Consider the following 21,288-nt stretch of genomic DNA (forward strand, 5'->3'; position numbering starts at 1 on the left):
CATAGGCCCAATGAGTAACTGGAGTGAGTTGAGAGATGTTTCCTGCACATAATGCTTGTCCTGTGATACAAACTGATATTTCCTTTGCCATGTCAGACATTCACAGTAGTTTGGCAGCTGTGTAGTTTTGGTTGATACACAGGAATAAAACTCATGCCCAATACTCCCAAAGCTTGAAGGCAACTCCACACAGCAGAGAACTTCCCTGTCAGCTGGGATGTCACAGCTCTTCTTGAGACCCCAGAATAAATTGTTTTAGGAAACTGTTTCAGACTTTAAAAAGCCCTGCATTTTGTATTTCGGGGTAAGGAGGATGACAGAAGCAAGTCCAGCTGATGCTGATGTTGCAGTTGAAAATGACACGCTATCAAATCATGGCCTGTGCAACTGTGGTACCCTGATCCTCAAGCTGATGGTGCCTGGTGGGCTGCCCAGCTGTCAGAGGGGGCTCTCACTTTCTAGTCCTCTCTATCTTTACGTGCTGCCCAGTTTAGTGACACAGCAGCAAGAGACCATGCAGTAGCAACAAGCTGTTTATCTACTCAATGCCATTTTTTCCAAAGTTTTCTTTTTCTATCAATTGGTAATTTTCCTACTTACTGAATTTGCACATAGCTTAAGGTTAATTATGAAGCACAGCTGGGCATATTTGTTCATTTGATAAGCATTATCAGCTCCTAGCTAACACTAGGACTCTCCTGCAGTGGGGTGCTATAAATAGCTCATTTCATTATATAATTCAGTGGAAAGACTTAGAAGCCTTTGACCAAAGTCAGACACGTAACAGAAGGTTCAGGGGTTTTGATGGTAGTTTTATTTCACCAGCTACTGCAGCTGGATGCCTTATAAGCAGAGGAATAATAAATAATAAAATTCAAGCCACAGGTTGTGAATTTGAAAGCATATCATAGCTGTGAATTAGTGGTCAGTTTGAGCACAAAACCTCAGGCCTGATGCTGGTGACAAAGCTGCTATCCCTGCCAGCTGCCAGACGTGATTTCAAGATGCTGGACTCAGTTGTCCCCTCAAACAGCCAGAAGTCTCACAGGCATCAGGACAAGTTTATCTGAAGTTACATAGTATGTGATCTATGATAATTGGATTCTACATGCTGGTACTAAACTAGACAAAAAGAGAAAAACAAAAGAAACAAATGGCAAAGAAAATGGTCCTCTTTCAAATGTTATTGCACAGAAGAACAGAAAAGCTGTGCTGCTTTCACACACAGACAGTTATTGTGGAGCTGTGCAACTATGCAGAAAGGCAGAATTAGATTTTGGCATTAAGAACCTGTCTTGAAAACAAAATCAAACTATTAAAATCCATACAAAAATATAATTAATGATGAGAATAAAATGTCAGTAAAAATTCCTTATATTCTGTTTCCGGAGTTTATAACTCAGCAAACTGTCTGCCCATAAAATCTCATATGCAAGTAAGGGTACTGACTGTTTGGAAGAGAATTTGTGTTTGTCAGGCTCTAATTTTTCACTGAACCTTTTGACTGAACTAGGGCACTTGAGGAGTCAGTTGCAAGGAAAGTGTGCTCTGGTTTACTGAGCTCAGGTTTCTTGCTCTGACTGGGCTTCCAAGAACTTCGGCAGGTAAAATTAGCAAGCAAACACGATCGCAGGGAAATTATATTCTCTGCAGCTTTGTTGTCTACAGCTAAAACTTGAAGGCAGCTTTTCGTATATGGCAGCAACCAAGAGTGGGTTTAGTGGTGTATGCGGAGAACTGGGAAAAATTATCAGCTCAGGATGTCATCTGAGGAGGAAGACCAGCCAGAGACCCCCATTGGCTCCCCTTGGTCTTGGGTAAGAGCTTATGCCCTAAGGCTGCATAAATCACACTTAAAGCTTTAGAAAAAAAAGTAACAACCTGGGCTGTGTGACCCTCCATAGTAGGGAATATCAGCAGCTGTTTTACTCTCCTGTTGAAGTTTGTGTTTCATGAGTGGTTAGATTATTTGTTCCTGTTCAGTGTGGACATCTTAAAAAGAATTGAATGGGGAAAAGCTTCTTTTGCTTCTGCTGTATATGTCAGATGCTACAAGAAAACCTGGCTGATTCTGTACTCCTGGCCATGTAAGCAGCACTGTTGAAAGGTAACTTTTAGGTATAATGGGGGCGAAAGGATGTAAACAGTAGTGTAAATGTTTGCTCTGCAGGTTTGCATTAAGAAAAGAGCCCATGAGATTGTATTACAAATATAGAAATGTCTTGCCATTTTTTTTCAGTAAGATTGAAGCTGCCTTAATGAAATACAATCTACACTGATGGTCCTCTAACAGTGGCTGCATGGTCCTGTAAGATCTGGGCTTATGCCTAATGCTGCTAAAGAGGATGTAAGTCAGTACAGTTTTCTGGCAGAAAGATAGAGGATGAATTCATTCTGAAATGACTTTTAGTAGAAATAGGAACAGCTCTACTGCATGGTCTGAAAATTCTCTAAGTTTCAGGAAAAGGTGGGGGGGATACAACCAAGGCTTTCAATTACTTAAAAAAAAAATAAAGTGATTAAAAACCAGTTATATGCTTTGAAATTAGTATTTATGGTTTCATATATGGTTTTCTTATCTTCTGATAGACATACACATCTATGATTTTTCTGGGAATGACAATGTTTGAAATGGTTTCTAAATGTTAGGCATGAATGTGTGTGATAGCATGGAACTGATACGTCCTGAGGGTACCCAAGGAATTACCTGAGACAGTTGCTTTTTGAAGGTAGAAAGCATGGAATAAATTGGTTTAGCTGCTAATAGAAATAGATATGCTAAAGATCATTCAAAACTGTTGCTATTGGCCTTTAGAAGTTGCTGACTCTGGGCTTCCCCTAAGGACATCGGAAGAGAAGGACTGTTTGCCTCCATATATTTACTAAAGTGTTTCTGCATGTCACTCCCTGTAGAGTACAGAGAAAATTGTGGTCCTTGGAGAGGAAGACAGACTATATATATCTGTTAATATTAAAAGCTAATAATAGAGAGCTCTTTGATGAAAAGATGCCTGAGGTATGCAAAGAGAAATACATGAGCCCTAGGCTTTGAAATGTAGCAGGTGATTAAAAACTTACATGCTTCCAGAAGCAAAGATTTCTTTTTGTAAGCATCTAGACCTCAAACTTCCTCTGATTTACCAGGATATTGTAAGAGGAGCACACAAATATCATTTCATAAAGACATTTTCTTTCCCTAAAGATATGAATGAGATTGTACATTTTTGTTCTTTCCAGAGTAGGAATAAATAAAAAGTAACAAATAAATTACACATGGATGGCCATATGCTGGGCACAGAAACCTGATTTCCCATTTGTGACTGGGACAGGCACACATGGACCATGTGGTGGCAGCTGGGCTTGTGTCACAGACTGCTGGTGGCAGTCAGATTTGAGGGCTGTGGAGCTTCTCTTTCAACTAAATATTGACCAAAATGGCCACTGGTGGGTCATGTGTGAGGATGCTTCTTCCCTCTGCTCTCTTCCCTCCTGGGGCCAAGAGCAATCATATTCATCAGGGTGATCAGATCATCTCAGATGGAGACATGATGCTTGGCCTGACTTGCCCCCTGGCATCCCTGGGCATTGTTGCCCTTCTGCTGTGTCCCCCAGCAGCCACAGCAGCTGAGCCATGGGGGAATTTGCTGAGTTAGACTTTGTGGTGGGCATTGAAAACCACTAACATATTTAGCAAAGAAACACCCCCCACCCTGCCAAAACCCATATTGGAGAAAAGACAATATTGAGAATATTATTAAAACATCCCTAAGCTCTCCACATGGTGGTGTTTCTTTCAATTTGACCTCTTAAAGTTGGGTTTTTTTACCTGACAACTAACAAAATACTATGGGCTGTGTAGCTTACATAACAGGTACTGTCAATGCTGTTCATATATAATTACAGAAATATCTAGGAGGGACATTAAAAGTACTCACACATCCTCATTATCACCAAATTTTAAAGCAGGACCGAGCCTGTCAAAGCATAGCAGACATCAAGAAAGACTGTGCAAATTCCTGAATCAAATACAAACTTCCCATATGGCCCTAGGCAAAATTCAGGTTTCATTTGCTAGTGTTTCCACTTATTGCAATAAGTAGCTCTGCTCTGAGATTCCAACTCGACACCTTCATATTCAGAGGAATTTCTACACCTTTCACCTGCACCACAGGGACCGAACATCTGTGAAAATACCCCCTGAGCCGCTGGCACTGGGTACCCAAATTAAACAGGCACACTTGAAAATTGTAACCTTCATTTCCCCCCTACCTGCAACATTTTAAACTTAATTTAACCTGAACTTTATGTTGCATTTTGAGGTCTTCTGGGAGAATCCTTCCAGAAAGGCAATGCCTTGCTGCCAGTGCTGCCGCTGCAGTTGATGCTGCCAAGGGAGAGGGAGTGGTTGGCTTCGCAGGGCACTTCTCAGTTTCTGTCAATCTTTGCCCAGTCCCAGACAAACCACTGGTCATTGATAAAATGCTGTCATTTCTCCAGGGTCACAGGCAGTCTTGGATTTACCAAGTTCCAGTGGGGTTAACAATGTAATTAGCATCAATTTCTCTGGAAAGCTGAGAGTGTCTGTACGTCTTTCACTGTGAGACTTTTACTACATTAAACAGATTTCCTGTGTAAATCAGAAAGAGTGGGCCAGGGCCAGAGCCTGGTCTCCCCCCACCAACCCTGTTGGAGCTCAGAGCAGACAGAGACCAGAGCCCATTTGCCTGGTGGCTGCAGTCCTGCACTTTACAGAAAGGATACCCCCAGCAACTCTGAGAATAGGGCTCTTCCCAGCTGTTCCAGCAGATGGGAATAGTCTGGGCTCTGGGACTGCTCCATCCTGTGGCCCTTTACTGGTGAAGGAACTCTCACACAGGGCCTGATTCCCCCTCCCTGCTTTCTGACCTGCGGCTGATCTGTACCATGTCAGGCACAGGGATTCAACTACCGCCCTATGCACAGGGGCCTTGGTGTGAGCTCTTCTTTTTCATTTTGGTAGGCATTTTACAGCCATGTCCTGAGGAGACTTCAGACTTTTCAGAGGCAGAAGCATCTTTCCCCCACAGTGGTCTTACCCTGCCTTGCCTGGCAGGTCAGCAGCTGTAGCCAGGGGAGCAGATGCTGCCTAGTTGCAGCTCCTTGCTCTCATTTTGGAAGGCTGACACTTCAGAGACAGGAGGATATATTTTTGCAAGGTCTCAAAGGTATTCAGTGCAGATCTGTTTTCTTCCAGCATCAAGCACATGTGCTGCCTTCACACCTACTAAAGAACAAACAGTAAATTGAATCCAGACCCTTCCCCATGGTTCACCCCAGGGTTCACAGAGCACCTCTCTGGGGAGCTGGTTGCAGGCTGAGTCCTTTCGCATTTTACTTAGGGCAAATTGCTGGAGGTCAGCAATCCTTCTGTATCTGGAGATCATGTCTCAGAAAGCCTGCCATATCTTAATATAGATCTGAAAGTTCAGCTTGGTCCATGGGGATAAAAGTCTGTGAGGGCAATAAGTGGTTGGCAAATAGTGTCATGGCTGTCAGTTGCTTTGCCCCCCATTTCCTGTTGCCTGCACTGCCTTTGCATGATAATCTTTCTTTGCATGATGAGTAATGCTTTAATAACATTTATCTTAAGCTGCCATAAATGCAAATAAAGTGTTAACCTCTCTGCTTCCTACTCTCCTACTCCTTATAGTGGTCTGTGACAATTCAATCTCACTCAGAGTAGGAGTTTGAACCATGACAAGGCCATAACCCAAGAACTGGTCAGCCCAGGGGTGAGCTTCAGCAGCTCCAGCCAAGTGGCTCAGCAAAACTTATCCTGAGATCTGAGCCACAAGTGCAAAACACTCCAAAAAGAGTGGAGAATATAAGAAAAACCCAATACAAACAGTCAGAAAGCACAAACACATCTCTAAGAACCAGGGCTGTCTCAAAATCTGAGATTTTTGAAGTCAGTGATACATATTTGTTTCCTGCTACCTACCTTTAGATATGTGCATTTAAAATTTATCAGGCTCTTACTAGTCATGGCAAAGGTTAAAACTCTTTTTCATTTAAAGTCCTCTGTCTCTGGTAGATAAGAATAAGCTTCCTGAAAAGCAGCGGAAGTCTGGCACTTCCACTGCAGCTTCCCAAAGAGCTTCTGCTCCAAATCAATGAGTAGATAAGGGCTGGGCTGTCATCAGCTGGGCATTTCCCAGCGCCGTCACCCAGGGAGCCAGGAGGCCATGAGTGTCATAATGGGGTGCACACAAAAAGGGACCATCTTGTTGGCACCTCAGAATGTGTCCCCACTGTTTTTAATGGGCACAAGCTGGGGAGATCATTGGAGAAGAGCCTTCATGGCACAACGGTTCAGGAAAGCAGAACTGTCTTCTGCTTTGTTCAAAATGATACACAGGGGGTGTAGACTGTGTTAAGGAAACAGGACCAAATGATCTTGTGGAACTCATTGCTTTTACACAGCTAGAAATAATTAAGAAATTGCAAATGGAGCTGCATATGGAGAGGGCTAGAGACAGGCTTGGAAGTGAGCCTGGGAGCAGAAAGCAAAGCTGTACTTGCCTGTGGAGTAAAGGAGCAATGAGAAGAGAAGGATGTGTTTTGCTGCAAAGCCTTGTGTATGGCCATCCTGTCAGGGCATGCTGCCTCACAGCTCAAGCCCCCAAGGTCCCGGTTCAAATGCACTGTGTGTTAGAACCGAGGTACGTGGAATCACAGTTCATGAAGTGAGGAGGGAAAGCGACCTCAAGACCATCCTCAGAATTGATTTTCTCTCTTTTGGCACCAGTAGCCTCACTCACAGGAAAATCACCCACTATTTTTATGAGAATTTACCAGTATAATGTCACAGAAACGGATGTAGAGAGAAAAAGAAGTTCCTGAAACTGCTCCTCCTTTAGCCTGTGGTCTATATTGTTCCAAATGGAGCTTGTAGCTTCTGCTGCACTTTCACCACCATCCTCAAGTTCTCTACACCTGTGCTGCTGTCTATCAGTGCCGTATTGAGGTGTTTTCCCTGCAAAGCTGACAGCAAAGGAGAGCCTTCAATCAGCTTTGCAAAGCCTCTTTGTGTTCTGTCCTATGGGGGCCCAAGAGTCCCCTCATAGGCATGAATTTTGTGGGTTTCACTGTGAGTTTTGTTCAGGTTCAGCTTCCTGAGGCACTGCCGTGGTGCTCAAGGGCAGGAGGCAAAAGCTTGTTTATCCCTCACTCATACCATTTAGAAGCTACAGCTCTTTAAATCTTCAGCAAGTGGCAAGTGGTGGTTTTTATCTTCACAGTCCCTCAGGAAATTCATCATCAAAACCACAGACCACAGCATAAAAGGGCAATCATTTACTCAAACACAGCAGGTACAATATTACAGGCACTGTTACCAGGCAATGGAGACATGCCCATTCACAATACATGCTCCATCCTTCCTTTTTTTCTTCTTTCCCTTCTGTCTCCTGAATTTCACAAAAGTCTTGGTCTGATCTTGGAGTAATTCTGTTTTTGTGGCATTCATCCTGAAATGCTCTGCTGTAATGGATGAGCAAATTGTCCTTTGCCCAACAGAGATGGGGAACACAAGAGGCCAAGAAATTGCATATCTGCTCCCAAGCAAGGGAGGCCAGGAAGCAGCCCCCTTTCACAAAGGCCTGAAACAACAAGAAAAAAACTTCAGAAAGCGAGACTGAACATTGGCAGTTGGTCTGAAAGAATCTTTTTTTATTCAGACACACTCTCCCTCTGAAGTCAATTGAATCAAACATCTCAGGAAGATCTTTCAGAGGAGTAAGATTTTGCAGGATTAGTCCAGAAATTAATCCAGTACATAGAATATTGCTACTTTTCTTTGCTCTTTTTTTAGTCCTTCAGTGATAAAAGCCAGAAACTTGGAGCCTTTGAACTAAGTGGAAGATAACTGATCCACAAATCAGGTGAATAGTTTTAGCATATTCTTCTTTTAAATGCAGAGCCAGTAATGTGTCTGCATTGCCACACAGACATTCTAACCCAATCTTATAGTTGTTTTTTTCAAAATTCATTGATTCATTAATGTAATTGTGTTTAAGGCTAGAAATTTGCTAGAGCACTCTGAAGCCCTTTTGGGCTACAAAATATATAAAAATGAAATAAGTATTTTCCAATGAATTTTCATGAACAGGTTGCAATCCCCAGTTGTGCTCCCTCCTGCGTTTGCAGAAGTTGTATAGCTGCCAAAAGGCTTTTAAAGTAAGAGATTTTTGGATCAAAAGTGCCCTCCAGTGGTCCCACACATTATTTATGGCTGGTGCCTGGTATTTATCTTCCTCTTCTTAGAAATGAGACCATGAGATATTTAAAGCTTGAAGGAAGTGCAGCCAATTAAATTGGATGTACCCTTTAAAAAAAGGTTGGATAATCTGAATGTATCCTTACATCCAGATATTTTATACACTTGCTAAACAGTATGAAAGTTTCTTCTAAATCAATGTTTTACATCTCAGGAGTGTTTTTTCTGCATTATGGAGGGGTATAAGGCCCTGATCTCTTTGCTCACCCTCTGCACATAGTACAGCTTTGATGCTATCAGCCTTAATGTAATCTGCTACAGGACAGAGGTGACCTTTCAAAAACAAATATATCATCAGGCATCTCAAGGGTAATTTTTAGTTACCCAAGCAATTAGGGATTCTGCATAGCTTTGCTAATAAAATCATTGGTTTTCCTTTAAAATCTGGAAATCAGGATGGATTGCCCTATCTTTTTTCTAAGTATTTTAGGATCCCAGGGACTCATTACTTCTTGAATATTTTAAGGCAGAGAAAGATGAAGTAGGGATATAAATAGAGGCTTTGAGGGATTTCCATCCCAGTAAATATTTCTGAGAAATCTCTAGTGTTCAAGGATTTCCTTTCATTATAAATTTCTGAGCCCCTCCAATCTGCCAGCTTTTGCTTAGAGATTTTCATGAGTCAAAGACATCTGAGGGCTACCTTTCCTTCAGAGGGACATTTTGGAAATTCAGTGGAAATATGCTCTTTAATAAATAAATAATTTGCAATAAATATTTTATTTGAAAACTCTTTTGCAAAACAACAGTTTCCTTAATCTGTTTTACCCTTATATAAAACAAAACAGATTAAACTTGAAGGAGAGTTTTCCCAATAGGTGTTTAAATGTCCTTCATTTCCTTAGCTAAATTGGATTCACTGTCTGAGTCCCTGTAATTTTGTAAGGTCAGTGGAAATGCAACAGTCATTGCAACTGAGCTAATCTAAAGCAATTACCAACACGACCTTTGGTAAGAAAAGTTTGGGTACTCATAAATCCCTTCTCCTGGAAATTTTATGTTATGTGTGCAATAGAGGCCAAAACTTGAATGTAAGTCAAAGAAGACTTGACTCTTAGTTAAGATTGAGAAATGATCTGTAGCTGTTGACCTAATCAGTGCAGTCCTGGACTGAGACAGGATGACAAAGCTGTTTTCCCTTGTGGTGTTGGATGAGTTTCAACAACCATCTGCAACTTTCTCAGTTGCTCAGTTGCAAGGGGATTATGCTAATAACATCTTTTGTAATATCCTGCAAGATTCATTGAGGCTGTGCTGTATGTGAGCGGGGTGATGCAGTTAATAAACAGGTTATAAACACAATAATACTTTTCTTCCCCTTCTATGTGAAAAGTAACATTAAGTGGTTGGAGTTTAAATGAAAGAAGGACTTTAGTTCTATTTTTCATCTCATTTCTCCTTTCTGTTTCCCTTCAGAAGCTGTATTAGACTTGTAAAGTAGGAGCTCATGAAGATGGGCACAGATCATTTCTGCAGCAACACATTTGGATATAAACTATGTTATAAAGTTGATGTTTTGCTCAAAATTAATATACTTTCTCTCTCTTTTCCCCCCCAGGGTAGCAGGTTGTGGATAGTCAGGTCCTAATTGTATAACAGAGTACATGTAGTTTCCTTTAGCTCTTATTTATTTGTCTAGTTCACTAATTTTACACTCTTCCTCCTTTCGTAAGTGCTGCACAAATCTCTGTAGATCAGGAAACAGCACAGAAAAGAAACTCTACCAGGACCTGGGAAACACAAAGAAGACGGATGGTAGAAGGGGAATGTCATTTTATCTTGGCATAAGTCTGTGACACACAAAAAGATGGCTTATTAATAGGCATTTGGCAGACATACTACACCATACAACACTTAATGACTGCAAGAAGAAGACCAAAGCAGGTGTCTAATTTCCTGCAGGCATCCTGTGCCTGATGGGTGGCAGGTTAGCGCAGCAGGAGAGGCAATGGTCACGTTTCCTGACTGTTTTCTTGGCAGTTCAGGGCAGCTAGGTAGGAGAGGGAAGTTTCTGCAATGGATGAGGAACTATGAAAATGTACTGGACTAAGAATTAACCCAATGCTACTGCAGGATCCAGATATTTTGCTTTTGCATGGGCTGGGTCCTTTTCTTTTAGCCTGTAAGTGGGAAAGGTCTATTAGCAGAACAGCCTGTGGTGATGGATCCAGGTTTGGAAGAAAGGCTGGGAAGAGATAGGGGTTAATGGTAAGAGTGAAGAAGAGGAGAAGGGTGAGGCATGACAGATCCAGGGGCATGGGGACACTAGCCGGTGAGGAAAAGGTTTCGCTTCCACAGAGTACCCACATAAGTTGTATGCAAGAGCTGGGCTGCATCCAGCTCAGCAATGCTTTCCCTTGGCTATTGACAGGAGCTGGGGGGAGCCTTCACCCTCCACTGAGAAGGGCTACCAAAGGCCAGAGGCAGCAGCCTTTACCTCTTCCTCACATGGCATCTGAGGAAGAAGCCTCAATCCCAGCCACTCCAGAGATTCCCACAGATTCCCCGGGGCTCCCGCCAACTACTTTCCTGTGGACTGATTTGATCTCTACCCACATTGGAGGGAACAAAATAGGATGCTGCAGGTTTTTTTACCTCATTTGTGCTCAATGGAAAGAGAGGCTTTGTTTGAAGCCACGGAAGGATTCGTTTCCACAATCTAAAGGCAACAATCCCGCTGGAGTAACTCAGTCCTTGCAACTGTCTGTACCTCTCCACTGCCTACAGAGGGAACCGTGAGTTCACAGGCTTCCTGTAAGATTCGAGAAGATGCTACTCACTGGGGATCTGCACAACATTTCCACATGGGAGAGGCAGTTCCTCACTTTAACTGGCTTGTATCAGTTCACAGCTATTGAATAGGTGCCTTTTTTTGCTTGGTAATGCCAGTATTTTCTGCTTTGTAAAAGCCCTTTTTAAATCCCCAGACAAGCATCCCTGAAATCAGGATATGGGGACTGTTAGAACAGACATATTTCCTGACTACCTGCTGTCCCTGTAGCTGGGCAGCAAGTTTCTTACCTGCCATATCGATCAAGCAAACTTTTCAGCTCATCCTACGCTGCCTACATTAATGAGGACTTGTTACTTATTAAGCTGGTGGCAAGTAGCAGACAGTGAATGACTGCCCAGACTTTTGAACCCTAAGATGTGGAAAAACTTCACTTTCTTAAAGTAAGGAGGATTTCACAAAACAGACACCCTGGCACAACGTTTTTGTTTTGTATCTGTACAGCATGTGACAAAGTGAGCCACAGTTAAAGGTTCTAAGCACCGCTGAAGGCGAGAAAACAGCAGTATAGAATATGAGTCTTAGTGCATGTCCTTTTCCTTTATAAACCCTGGGATAATTTAATATTGGAAAAAAGGAAGCTCTTTTGACTGCTGTACTGATTTGCAGTATGTATTTGCATTTGTTTTCACTTTTCCACTGACTACGAGAGCTCTGCTGAAGAAAAGCTGACTATTTTCAAGGAGCTGCAATTGCTGATGGAAGTGGTATGCTTTAGAGAAGGTACAAAAGCAGATCTATCCTGTAGGGTAAAAGGGTGAAAAACATAATGTAAAAAGAATAGCAGGCAGTTCTGGAAATGGTCTTTCCAAGACAGGCAAGAGGTACATTTACAGAAAACAGATTGCATTTGAGTGCTCTATGTCATGCTGTCCAAAGGAAGCTCAAATGGATCATGCTTTAGCAATGCTACACTTCCTGTTGATTAGAAAGGGAATCCAGGTATAACCACCTTTGTTAAGATTATCTCAGGTAAAAGGGGCAGCTCCAAGATCTGATCCTACTTAAGAAATGTGACCTTGAAGTTAAGGGGAACTATTCTCTGTTCCTCAAGTCAGACAAGTACATTTGAGCTGAATACATCTTTGGATTATATGCCATGAGGACTCCAAATCTAGTGCTATCTCACTAACACTAGCACTAACAACCCAGCCCAGAGGCAGGACATCTTGCTGCTCAACTGATGCCACATAATGAAGACTGTGACCTGCATGAGACAGGCTCTGAAAATGTAAAGTCCTGTGTTGGCAGCTCAAGCAAAACAAGAACAGCTGGACATACATGCTTGCCCTCTGCAGGAATCCCTTCACACATGAATAATTACATTATGGGCACTGGATAATGAAGAGACTATAAGTAGTCTCTACTGCACTTTAGCCTCCTACAGTGAACAGATTATCTCCTGCCACCATCTCTCTTTTTGTTGACTACCTAATCTGTGAAGGTAATTTAAAAATGGATCCTGCCAGTCTGGAGTATGAGGAGGTGTTAATTTCTCACCGAGCATTTAATAATTCTTCATCTATCTGAATGCAGGATTGCCTCTGAAGCCCAAAGCACTCAAGAAAAGATTATTTACAAAATGGAGGTTTGAATGTTCCCTTGATTTAACTTCTGGGGGAAAATACCTCTTTTTTAGTCAACATAAACAGCGCTTGGGATCCTCCATTGACAGAGGTGGATCTCTGATGTCCTTGGCCCTGTTGCTGGATGCTGGGTGAGGTTTGTGGTGTAGATCTTACTACCTGTCTCTCTGTATTGTTCTTAAACTATAAATGCAGAAAACAAGAGTCCCAGAGCATTCCTGAGGGCATCTGGTTATGCTCTATTAATCCAGCACCTGCTTCACTGCCAGCCTAGGTGCAGTGGCACCTTTAGGAGTGTTAAATAAACACTTGGAGTTGCTCTATCTTGAGTCAGCCAGCCCTGTGTGGTGACATAAACTGGTGATATAAACATTATTCTCTACAGCCAGGGATCTGTAAAGCTTCACCCATAGCATTGTGCTGCCTGGAGAAAAACTATATGACATTTAACAAAGAGATCAATGGCTGCCATGCCACTGAGCCTGGTTTAGGCAAAATACTGAACGAAAAAGGAGGAGAGGCAGGGGACTTCTAAAAGTTTGACATTGTTATATGGTGAAAAAATTTTAAAGCCAATGCAATTATTTTAGTATTAATTAAAGCCCAGTTAAGCACAAGGGATTATTGACATTTAAAAAAATATTTTGAAAGACTTTTAAAGCTTTCTGTGTGAACAAATACTAAACATGCACCACAGAAATAATACATTCCTGCCCCATTGCGTTCTGAGATACTTTCCAAGAACTTGATTCAAAGACTTCCCCTTGTTCTGCACATGCTGTTTTTCTTCTAGTCAGCAACATGTCAGCATATGTTGATTGGGTTTTATGACTGCCTTCTTCCTAGAAATAGTCCTGAACAATGTGAGCCTAGTGAGAAAAACAAATCACTTCCAATGAAAAGGCACACTGAGCTTTCCCCTCCTCCTTTTTTTCTGCCTTTCTGGACAAAAGCCAGTAGGGAACTGCTTTCAAAGTCTATTTATGAACGTGTGTTTACTTTTGCATACACGCAGTTTTTACTACATGTGAGCCCTGTGTACTGAGTCAAGCAGCTCAGAACCTTTGTGAACACTGAGAAATTCAGTTTCATAATGGTAGTCTGAAGTTGGTAATGTTTTCTCTATTTTAAATTGAAAAAACAGAAGCAGAGTAAGGCTAGCTGGGCTGTGCAGCAGAGCACAGACAGCCTGCAATAGTGCCAGCTGCAATGGAAGTTTCCAAACTTCCTGACCTACCTCTCAGATGGGGGATTGTTTTTCCTCGCCTGTTGTTTCAACTGCAGAAATCTGATTGTGGGACAAAAGGTCTGTCCTCTCCATATTACAAACATACCCATGTTTCCACAAAATGACCTAAACTTACTCCCTAAAAGGCTGTGGCTAGTAAATCCTTCTAAAAACTATGAAAACTACACACAAGACAATGGTACTTTTTTTTCTGCTGTTAGTAATGCACATGTGAGGCTTTAAGATTTGACTTCTTAAAGGTTTGAAAGAATAGCATAATTATCAGTATTTTTATCCTAGGTAGACAGAGAAAAGTGGGAAAAAAAGTATATTTAAATTCATTTGCATTTTAATGCAGGCTTGTTATGACTATTCCAAACCTGTCATGAAGCAATATCTTAAAACCTGTTGTGCCCATTACTGTTGGTGCCCTTGCTGACTCTGGACAGTGACTTATATGAAAGTACTTAGATATCAGTACTGACTTGACAGAACTAACCTCTGTGGCAAAATTTAATCTTCTCTGAATAAATTGCATTCTGATGGAAGGCTTACCACAAATCAATGGCCAGGAGGATGGAAAACATCACTGGCAGCCTAAAATAGCCAAGATACCCATAGGGAAGACCTCTGAGTAAAAGTCTACAAGCAAACGAAGTGAGTAAAGAGAAAGAAAAAAAGTCCAACTGACTTTTAAAGGTCAGCCCCAGATGAGGCCATTACCTCCCACTTGCCACGATATTTATGCTGCACTATGGAGGCAGCTGCTGTAGGCAAATGGACAAAGGGCTCAATTCACAACATGAAAGGCTCACACAGCTTTTCAGTGTACAGCACCCAGTTTTGCGCTGTCATCTTCCTAACCCCATCCCCACTACTGGAACTCATGCCTGAATTTGCACAGAAAACAAATGGAAGCAGGGAAATGCTCCTTTCCAAAAGCCTTTTACAAGGTGTTTGTATGTGACCTGTGGTGAAGTTTACTAGCAAGCCAAAACACAATCTGTGCCCAATATTATTTAAAGATCAGGCACAGCACAGCAGCCATAGCAGTTTTATTCTGTGTACTGCTGGGTGCTGTGGAGCCTGGGGATCCAAAGAGTGGCTCATGCCCAGTTTCTCAAGACTGTAAACAGGCCTGCTGCCAGTTCAGCTCCACTGCTGTACCTGTTTGACCAGAATCCCTCTGAACTAAGCCAAGAGCTTCTTAACAGTCCCTGCCTTTTTTGCCTCCTGAGGGTCCTCTGGGTACATGGCGGAGCATGTTTCTTGTGACTCAGACTGAACATCAGTGGGGCACCATCAGCTTTGTGTGCTCTATATCACGAAAACCCCAAATTTACAGATTCTTCATGGCTGCAGATCCTATATTCTGCCAGAGTTCAGTACTCTTAATTCCTCTGTCTTGTACTTAACAACGAGGGTCTGGATGGCCCAAAGCTTCCCTCAAGTCCAACCGAATGCACAAGGGCATGTGCAGTGCAGATACCTCGGTCATGCAGCTCCACTACCTGCCAGCTTTCTGCCCTTGGCTGTGAGGAGAAGCAACCATTTAAATCCTTCTCTGGTGAATGGTCTGGGGTAAGCTGTGGCCAGTAGCCCCCCTTTCCAGGGCTCATGGTGAAGTTGCCCTGGAAAAGAGTGGGCTGGGAGGCCTCTGAGTCTGGAAAGGCTGATGCCATGAGGGAGGATGTGAAGATCGGGTGATGTGTAAACATCACCTCATGAAACACCTTTTGGTAGCCTGAGGTGGTTCCTAAGAGAAACATTCCCAGGTGCAGTGTTAACTGCAGCCATTAAAACATCCGCCAAAAGCAAGCTCAGGTGTGGTGGTGGGGCCACCATCTCTGCCAATGGTGGTGGCAGCCAAACATGCTCCACCCAGCTGAATGGTCTGTGGGAGATGACAAAACAGCCTTTATCAACCTATGTTGTAAGATCTTAGATAAACAGCTGATAATTCTTTCTGTGAGTGACTAACGTGAGGTTAAGAAATAGGAGGAGCTAAGCAGGAAGAATCCAGACCTAGATCTTTCAGGATGTACTTCAAAGACCAGAGTCTTTGAAGTCCCCTGTGTTAACCCACACAGTTGGAGTCCCCTGTGTTAACCCAGTGCTGGGATGTACTTACTGAGGTGTGGGACTAAATGAACTGCCATGTAGTGTCTTGCTTCCAGTCCTTATTTTTAACTTTACTAAAACTCACTTTCCAGTGTTGTTAGCAATCCCCTATGCCCGAGCCCCGCTGCAGATTGCAGCACCTCGACAGTTCCTCTTCTCCCACTGACACTGAGTAAGAAGATTGGAGCTCTGGGACAGAAATGCCATCGAATCAGCATAAGTCTGGATTTTTAAATCACTTAGGAACTTGAGGTACTACAGAACTACAGACTGGGAAATGAACTCATTGAGAGCAGTCCTGCAGAGAAGGTCTTGAGGGTCCTGGTGGATGAAAAGCTGGATGTGAGCCAGCAACGTGCACTCTTAGGCCAGAGCTGAGAGTACCCTGGGCTGCATCAGAAGGAGCTGTGGTGAGACCCCCATCTGTAGCACTGACTCCAGCTCTGGGGTCCACAGTACAGGCAAGATGTGGACCTGTTAGAGCAGGTCCAAAGGAGGGACACAAAAGCACTGGAACACTGCTCCTATGAAGACAGGCTGAAGGAGTTGGGGCTGTTCAGCCTGGAGAAGAGGAGACTTCAGAGTAGCCTTCCAGTACTTGAAGGGGGCTTATATAAAAGAAAGAGAGTGACTTGTCACAAGGGCATGTAGTGATAAGACAAGGGGGAACAGTTTTAAACTAAAAGAAGATTATATTAGATGTTAGGAAGAAATTCTTTACTGAGAGTGGTGAGGCACTGGCACAGGTTGCCCAGAGAAGTTGTGGATGCTCCATCCTTGGACGTCTATAAGGCCAGGTTGCATGGGAATTCGAGCAACCTGGTCTAGCAGGTGGCATCTGTCCCCATGGTAGTGGGGGGTTGAAACAAGATGATCTTTAAGATCCCTTTCAACCCAGACATTCCATGATTCTATGATTAAAATGCAGCTATCCATATTTTTAGCAGTGATGGGGCAGGGACAATACCGTGTTTGCACTGTAAGAGCTGCCCTGGCTCCCATGCTGCCTCCAGAGCAATAGAGGCTGTGAGGGCTGGGCAAGTTTGGAGACTCCAAGCTGCTTGTGATCTTTCCACCCTACACCTGTTCCTCTGTCTCCATGTGATGTCTTGGGACCCTGGAGCTACCAGACCCCTTGACTATAATGGCTCCTTTGACTTGGAAGCAACTACATGGGCCAGGTTTGAGTGAGTTGATAAGGCAGTACTGGTTTTTTGTCATGCCTCCTCTGCTTCATACAGTAAAACTTGAATATGATTTCTGTGTTGCGAAGTACTTAAACTGTTCTGTGGAGATCTCCATGGGCTGTAGCCCCATTTGGCCTCCTACAGACCAGTGGCTATATTTAGGTAGCCTTCTTGTAGAAGCTAAATGTAGACAGGAATTTTTTGGCTTGATGGGTTAAGACATCAGGCCATTTGACTATGAAATCATTACTGCAGTTTTCGATAGAACTCTCTGTAGTTAGTTTTTTTAATCATTATTTACTGATGTCCCAAGCTTCATCTGACTCTAATTACAACCTCTCCAGGCAAAAACTAAAGCTGTCAGTCAAACCTGACATACGCCAGATACTAGGAAATGGTTTTCTTACTCTAGGTCACTTAGAAAGGTAATTTGGTCATGTGCCTAAATTAGATCGTCATCTTATTTTGAAAGAAGGTGTCCGTCCTTCCTCTTTGTTGCTTAAAATCTACTCTGTCGTGGAGGTAGCATCCTCTCACAAAAGGTACCAGCTCTGGGTCACTGCAACAGAACAGATCAGCTGCTCTGCAGTAGGCACCCACACTACAGAGAAAATGGAACTCACCTCTGGGCAGCAGGTGTGGCTCTTGTAATTGTTTTGTAAAATCAAATGCTCTTCAAGGGAAGCAATTGGATGTTTCAATCTGATATTAGCAGCAATGAAGCACACATACACGGTATACTTAACTACATTTAGAGGCATGATTACTGTAGGAACCTGATTTAAATTACCTGAGTAATTCACAAATGAGTAACTTTGTTTACAACATCTGTTGCATCAATGCGACGGGCTAAACACCAGTCAGGTGATATCATGAGACTGAGTCAGAAGTTTGAGACAGAAGAGCTGCTTAGGTCACCTTGCCCATCCCTTGGCTACTCTGCCATGCTTCCTTATACCTCATTTCTGCAGTTTCCTTAATCAGATTCAAAACATTTAATGTAACAGGGTTTTCACCACAAGTTTCTGAATTTTTTTCCACTGTGAGATTTCATTGTTAGAAAAGAACTCCTGAAAATACACACTCATTCTGCTGTGTCACTTCACCACAGAATAATAGAATACAAGGCTGAAAGAGACTCAGAGATCATCTAGTCCATTTCTAGGCCTACAGGCAAATTCGGCTATAATTAAAACATTCCTGAAAAATGCATGTTCAGCCTGCTCTGAAAGATCTCAGCTTCTTCCACCAAGCCATATTAGAGCTTGTGTGGTCCTGTTATCATAAAGTTTTCCTAATGCCTAAATGTTTCCTGTTTTCTTTCATGCTCACTGCAGCTCTATATCTCTCCCAAGGAGACATGGATTACAGTTATTACCTTTTCATTTTTTCCTTGAAATATTTTTATTTAACATGTATTTTTCCCTCTAGTGAGAGTATGAAGTTCTCTTGCAGATATCAGGCCTGTTACCTCTGAGTATTCTGTTTTACTTCACCTTCTATCAGCTACAATAAATTTCTTAATTCTTAAATGTTTTATGTTTAGTTGGGAAAAATACAGCTTGGCTTAATGCTGCCAGACTGGGCAATATAGGGTCATAAAGACCCTTTTTAGAGGTCAAAAGGCAAATTTAGCTTTGCACCGGAAGTTACAGTTTCCTTATTAATATTATTGAATTTACCCTGACAGTTTAGGAGGATAATATTAATTTTAGTCATCAGGAGAACTGAGTAATAAGGCCTGTGGCATGCCCACACTCCTGGAAGGAAGAAGGTTCAGGTAGCTCCAGAGGCAGTCTGGATCTCTTTGCCACACTGGTGTTAATGAACTAAACAGTGACAGTGGCCATTCTCTGGCTTTGATGCTACTGGTGTAATCTAGACACCTCCATGCTATTAAACTCCATCAGCACCCAAAACCGGTCGGCCCCCTTCAGATGCCTATTGGAAATGCTCTGTGCTCATTCCCAAACTGGGAGCTGCCAGCTGGCCGTGGCACCCGTGCCAAGTGCTGTTCTTCCAGTGACAGGGCACAGGTCAGAGCGTCCCAATGACTCTGCCTGTGCCTTGACTCTGATTGTCTTGTACAGGAATAGCACTTGTGTCCTATTTCACTAACTCAAGTGCGAGGTTATCTTTTCCCCACATTAGCTTGTTCTCTGAGGTCAGCAGGGTGCCTACAGAGGCTGGCACAACTGAAGAAAAGATTTAATGCATTGTGTTCGCTTTAAAATAATTTTTGCTTCTGTCAGTTTGCATTTCCAAGCCTACTAAGTAGGAAAAGCAGACAGTCGATTTACAACAGTCACTCTGAAAATAGACAAAATATCATTCAATAAATACTAAATTTTTCCATTAATTACAGGACTGAATGAAAGCTCCTTAGGGTTGTTTTGCAAAAGTGGGCAGGAGCACCAATTAGAAAACTCTAAAGATCAAATACTAAACTGCAACGTTAACTGTACTTTCAAACTGCTGGCAGGGATCCTGGAGAGTCGCGTGGTTGTTGCACCAGTACACAAAGAATGTTTTACAGGCCTGTCTCTGATCACTGTTTTTCAGACGAACTGAATGCACAGGCACTTTTGTACAATTACCAACTCTGTTGCAACACACTGTTGACTTTTCTGCTGCTGAAACATACTGTTTTCCTGTGGCGGTTCCTATTATTATGTTTCGGAGATTTATTTTTTGGATCAGGGAACTTTGATTGTTTTTAAGAAAGAAAGAAAAGGAAAGAATGAGTGCACTTAGCTTAGGAGGCCAACTGTATCCTGGACTGCAGCCAAAGCAGCATGGCCAGCAAGTCAAGGGAGGTGTTTCTGCCCTTCTACTCTGCCCTGGAGAGACCTCACCTGGACTGTGGCTTCTATCTCTGGGGTCCTCAGCACAGGAAAGGTGTGGACCTGTGTGGAGGTTTTACCCCACAAAAATCCAATCTCTAAGCTTCCCCCACCTCCCCACAGTTTACCTCAACACCAAAGAGAAACCAAGACAACCTGTTAGAGCAGGTCCAGAGGAGGGACACAAAAATGATCAGAGGGCTGGAATACCTGTCCTATAAAGACAGGCTGAGAGAGTTGGAGTTGTTCAGCCTGGAGAAGCTGAGACTCCAGGGGGAGATCTTAGGGCACCTTCCAGTAACTAAATGGGCAACAAGGGACCTGGAGAGGGACTTTTTATAAGGGCATGTAGTGACAGGACAAGGTGGAATGCTTTAAACTGAAAGAGGGTAGATTTATATTAGATATTAGAAAGAAGTTTTTTACTATGATGGTGATGAGGCACTGGCACAGGCTGCCTAGAGAAGTTGTGGATGTCCCATCCCTGGAAGTGGTTCAAGGCCAGGTTGGATGGGGCTTTGAGCAAGCTGGTCTCATAAAGCTTATACTCCCCATAGCAGGGGAGTTGGAACTAGATTATCTTTAAGGTCCTTTCCAACCCAAACCATTCTATGACACCTCTGAGACACAAACAGGCACACGCAACATGAAATTGTAATTATATTGAATTCAACATTTGCATACAATATGCATGTGTATTTCAACTAATAATTTAGCCTGCAAGAGTGTTTCTGTTCATTTAATTATTGATGCAATAATGCCAGTATTTTTATTCTGCTTCTGAGAATGGAAAGGATAGACCACTAGTTAAAACAATGGGCCGCATATAAAGATCTATTTCTAATTCAGATGCTAGAATTCCTTTGTAATGCAGATGAGTAATTTAATCAGGGTGTGTCTCAGTTTCCTTATCTGAAAAACAGAATTTATAATACCTCCTGGTCCATAAGACTGTTGAGAGACTCAGTAAATTCTGTTTGAATAGTGTTGTGCAATCCCTAGTGTAATGTTCCAGTGCAAGATATTATGGTGAACGGAGAAGGGCTGTGTGCCAAACCTCTATGTCTTCTGATGATGCCACCCCAAACTCACTTACCACATCCCCCCCACAAAATGTTATTTTAATTATACATATACCAGAGTGTGTGAGTGTAATGAACAGTAAAGGAACCCTTAAGAACTGCACCTACTAGAACTGGGTGAATTTATTTCTGT

The 21,288-nt window shown here is 42.6% G+C and overlaps 1 protein-coding gene across 4 annotated transcripts in view; it reads left to right on the top strand.

Annotated features, from left to right (window-relative positions):
* Positions 1–1,567: 1,567 nt before the first annotated feature.
* LPIN1 (lipin 1) overlaps positions 1,568–21,288 on the top strand; it is a 79,509-nt gene continuing 59,788 nt past the window's right edge. The window contains exon 1 of one of the 4 annotated variants that reach the window (XM_032684322.1): positions 1,568–1,604. Coding sequence is in view for 3 of the 4 variants with exons in the window: in XM_032684326.1 (XP_032540217.1) it covers positions 1,728–1,817 (90 nt within the window). In the remaining variant the exon portion in view is untranslated. Of the gene's footprint in view, positions 1,605–1,646; positions 1,818–21,288 lie in introns of those variants that run through there. The other 3 variants (XM_032684326.1, XM_032684320.1, XM_032684323.1) reach the window with 3 other exon arrangements.

This window comes from Chiroxiphia lanceolata, chromosome 3 (genome assembly GCF_009829145.1).
Source record: "Chiroxiphia lanceolata isolate bChiLan1 chromosome 3, bChiLan1.pri, whole genome shotgun sequence".
Classification (NCBI taxonomy): domain Eukaryota; kingdom Metazoa; phylum Chordata; class Aves; order Passeriformes; family Pipridae; genus Chiroxiphia; species Chiroxiphia lanceolata.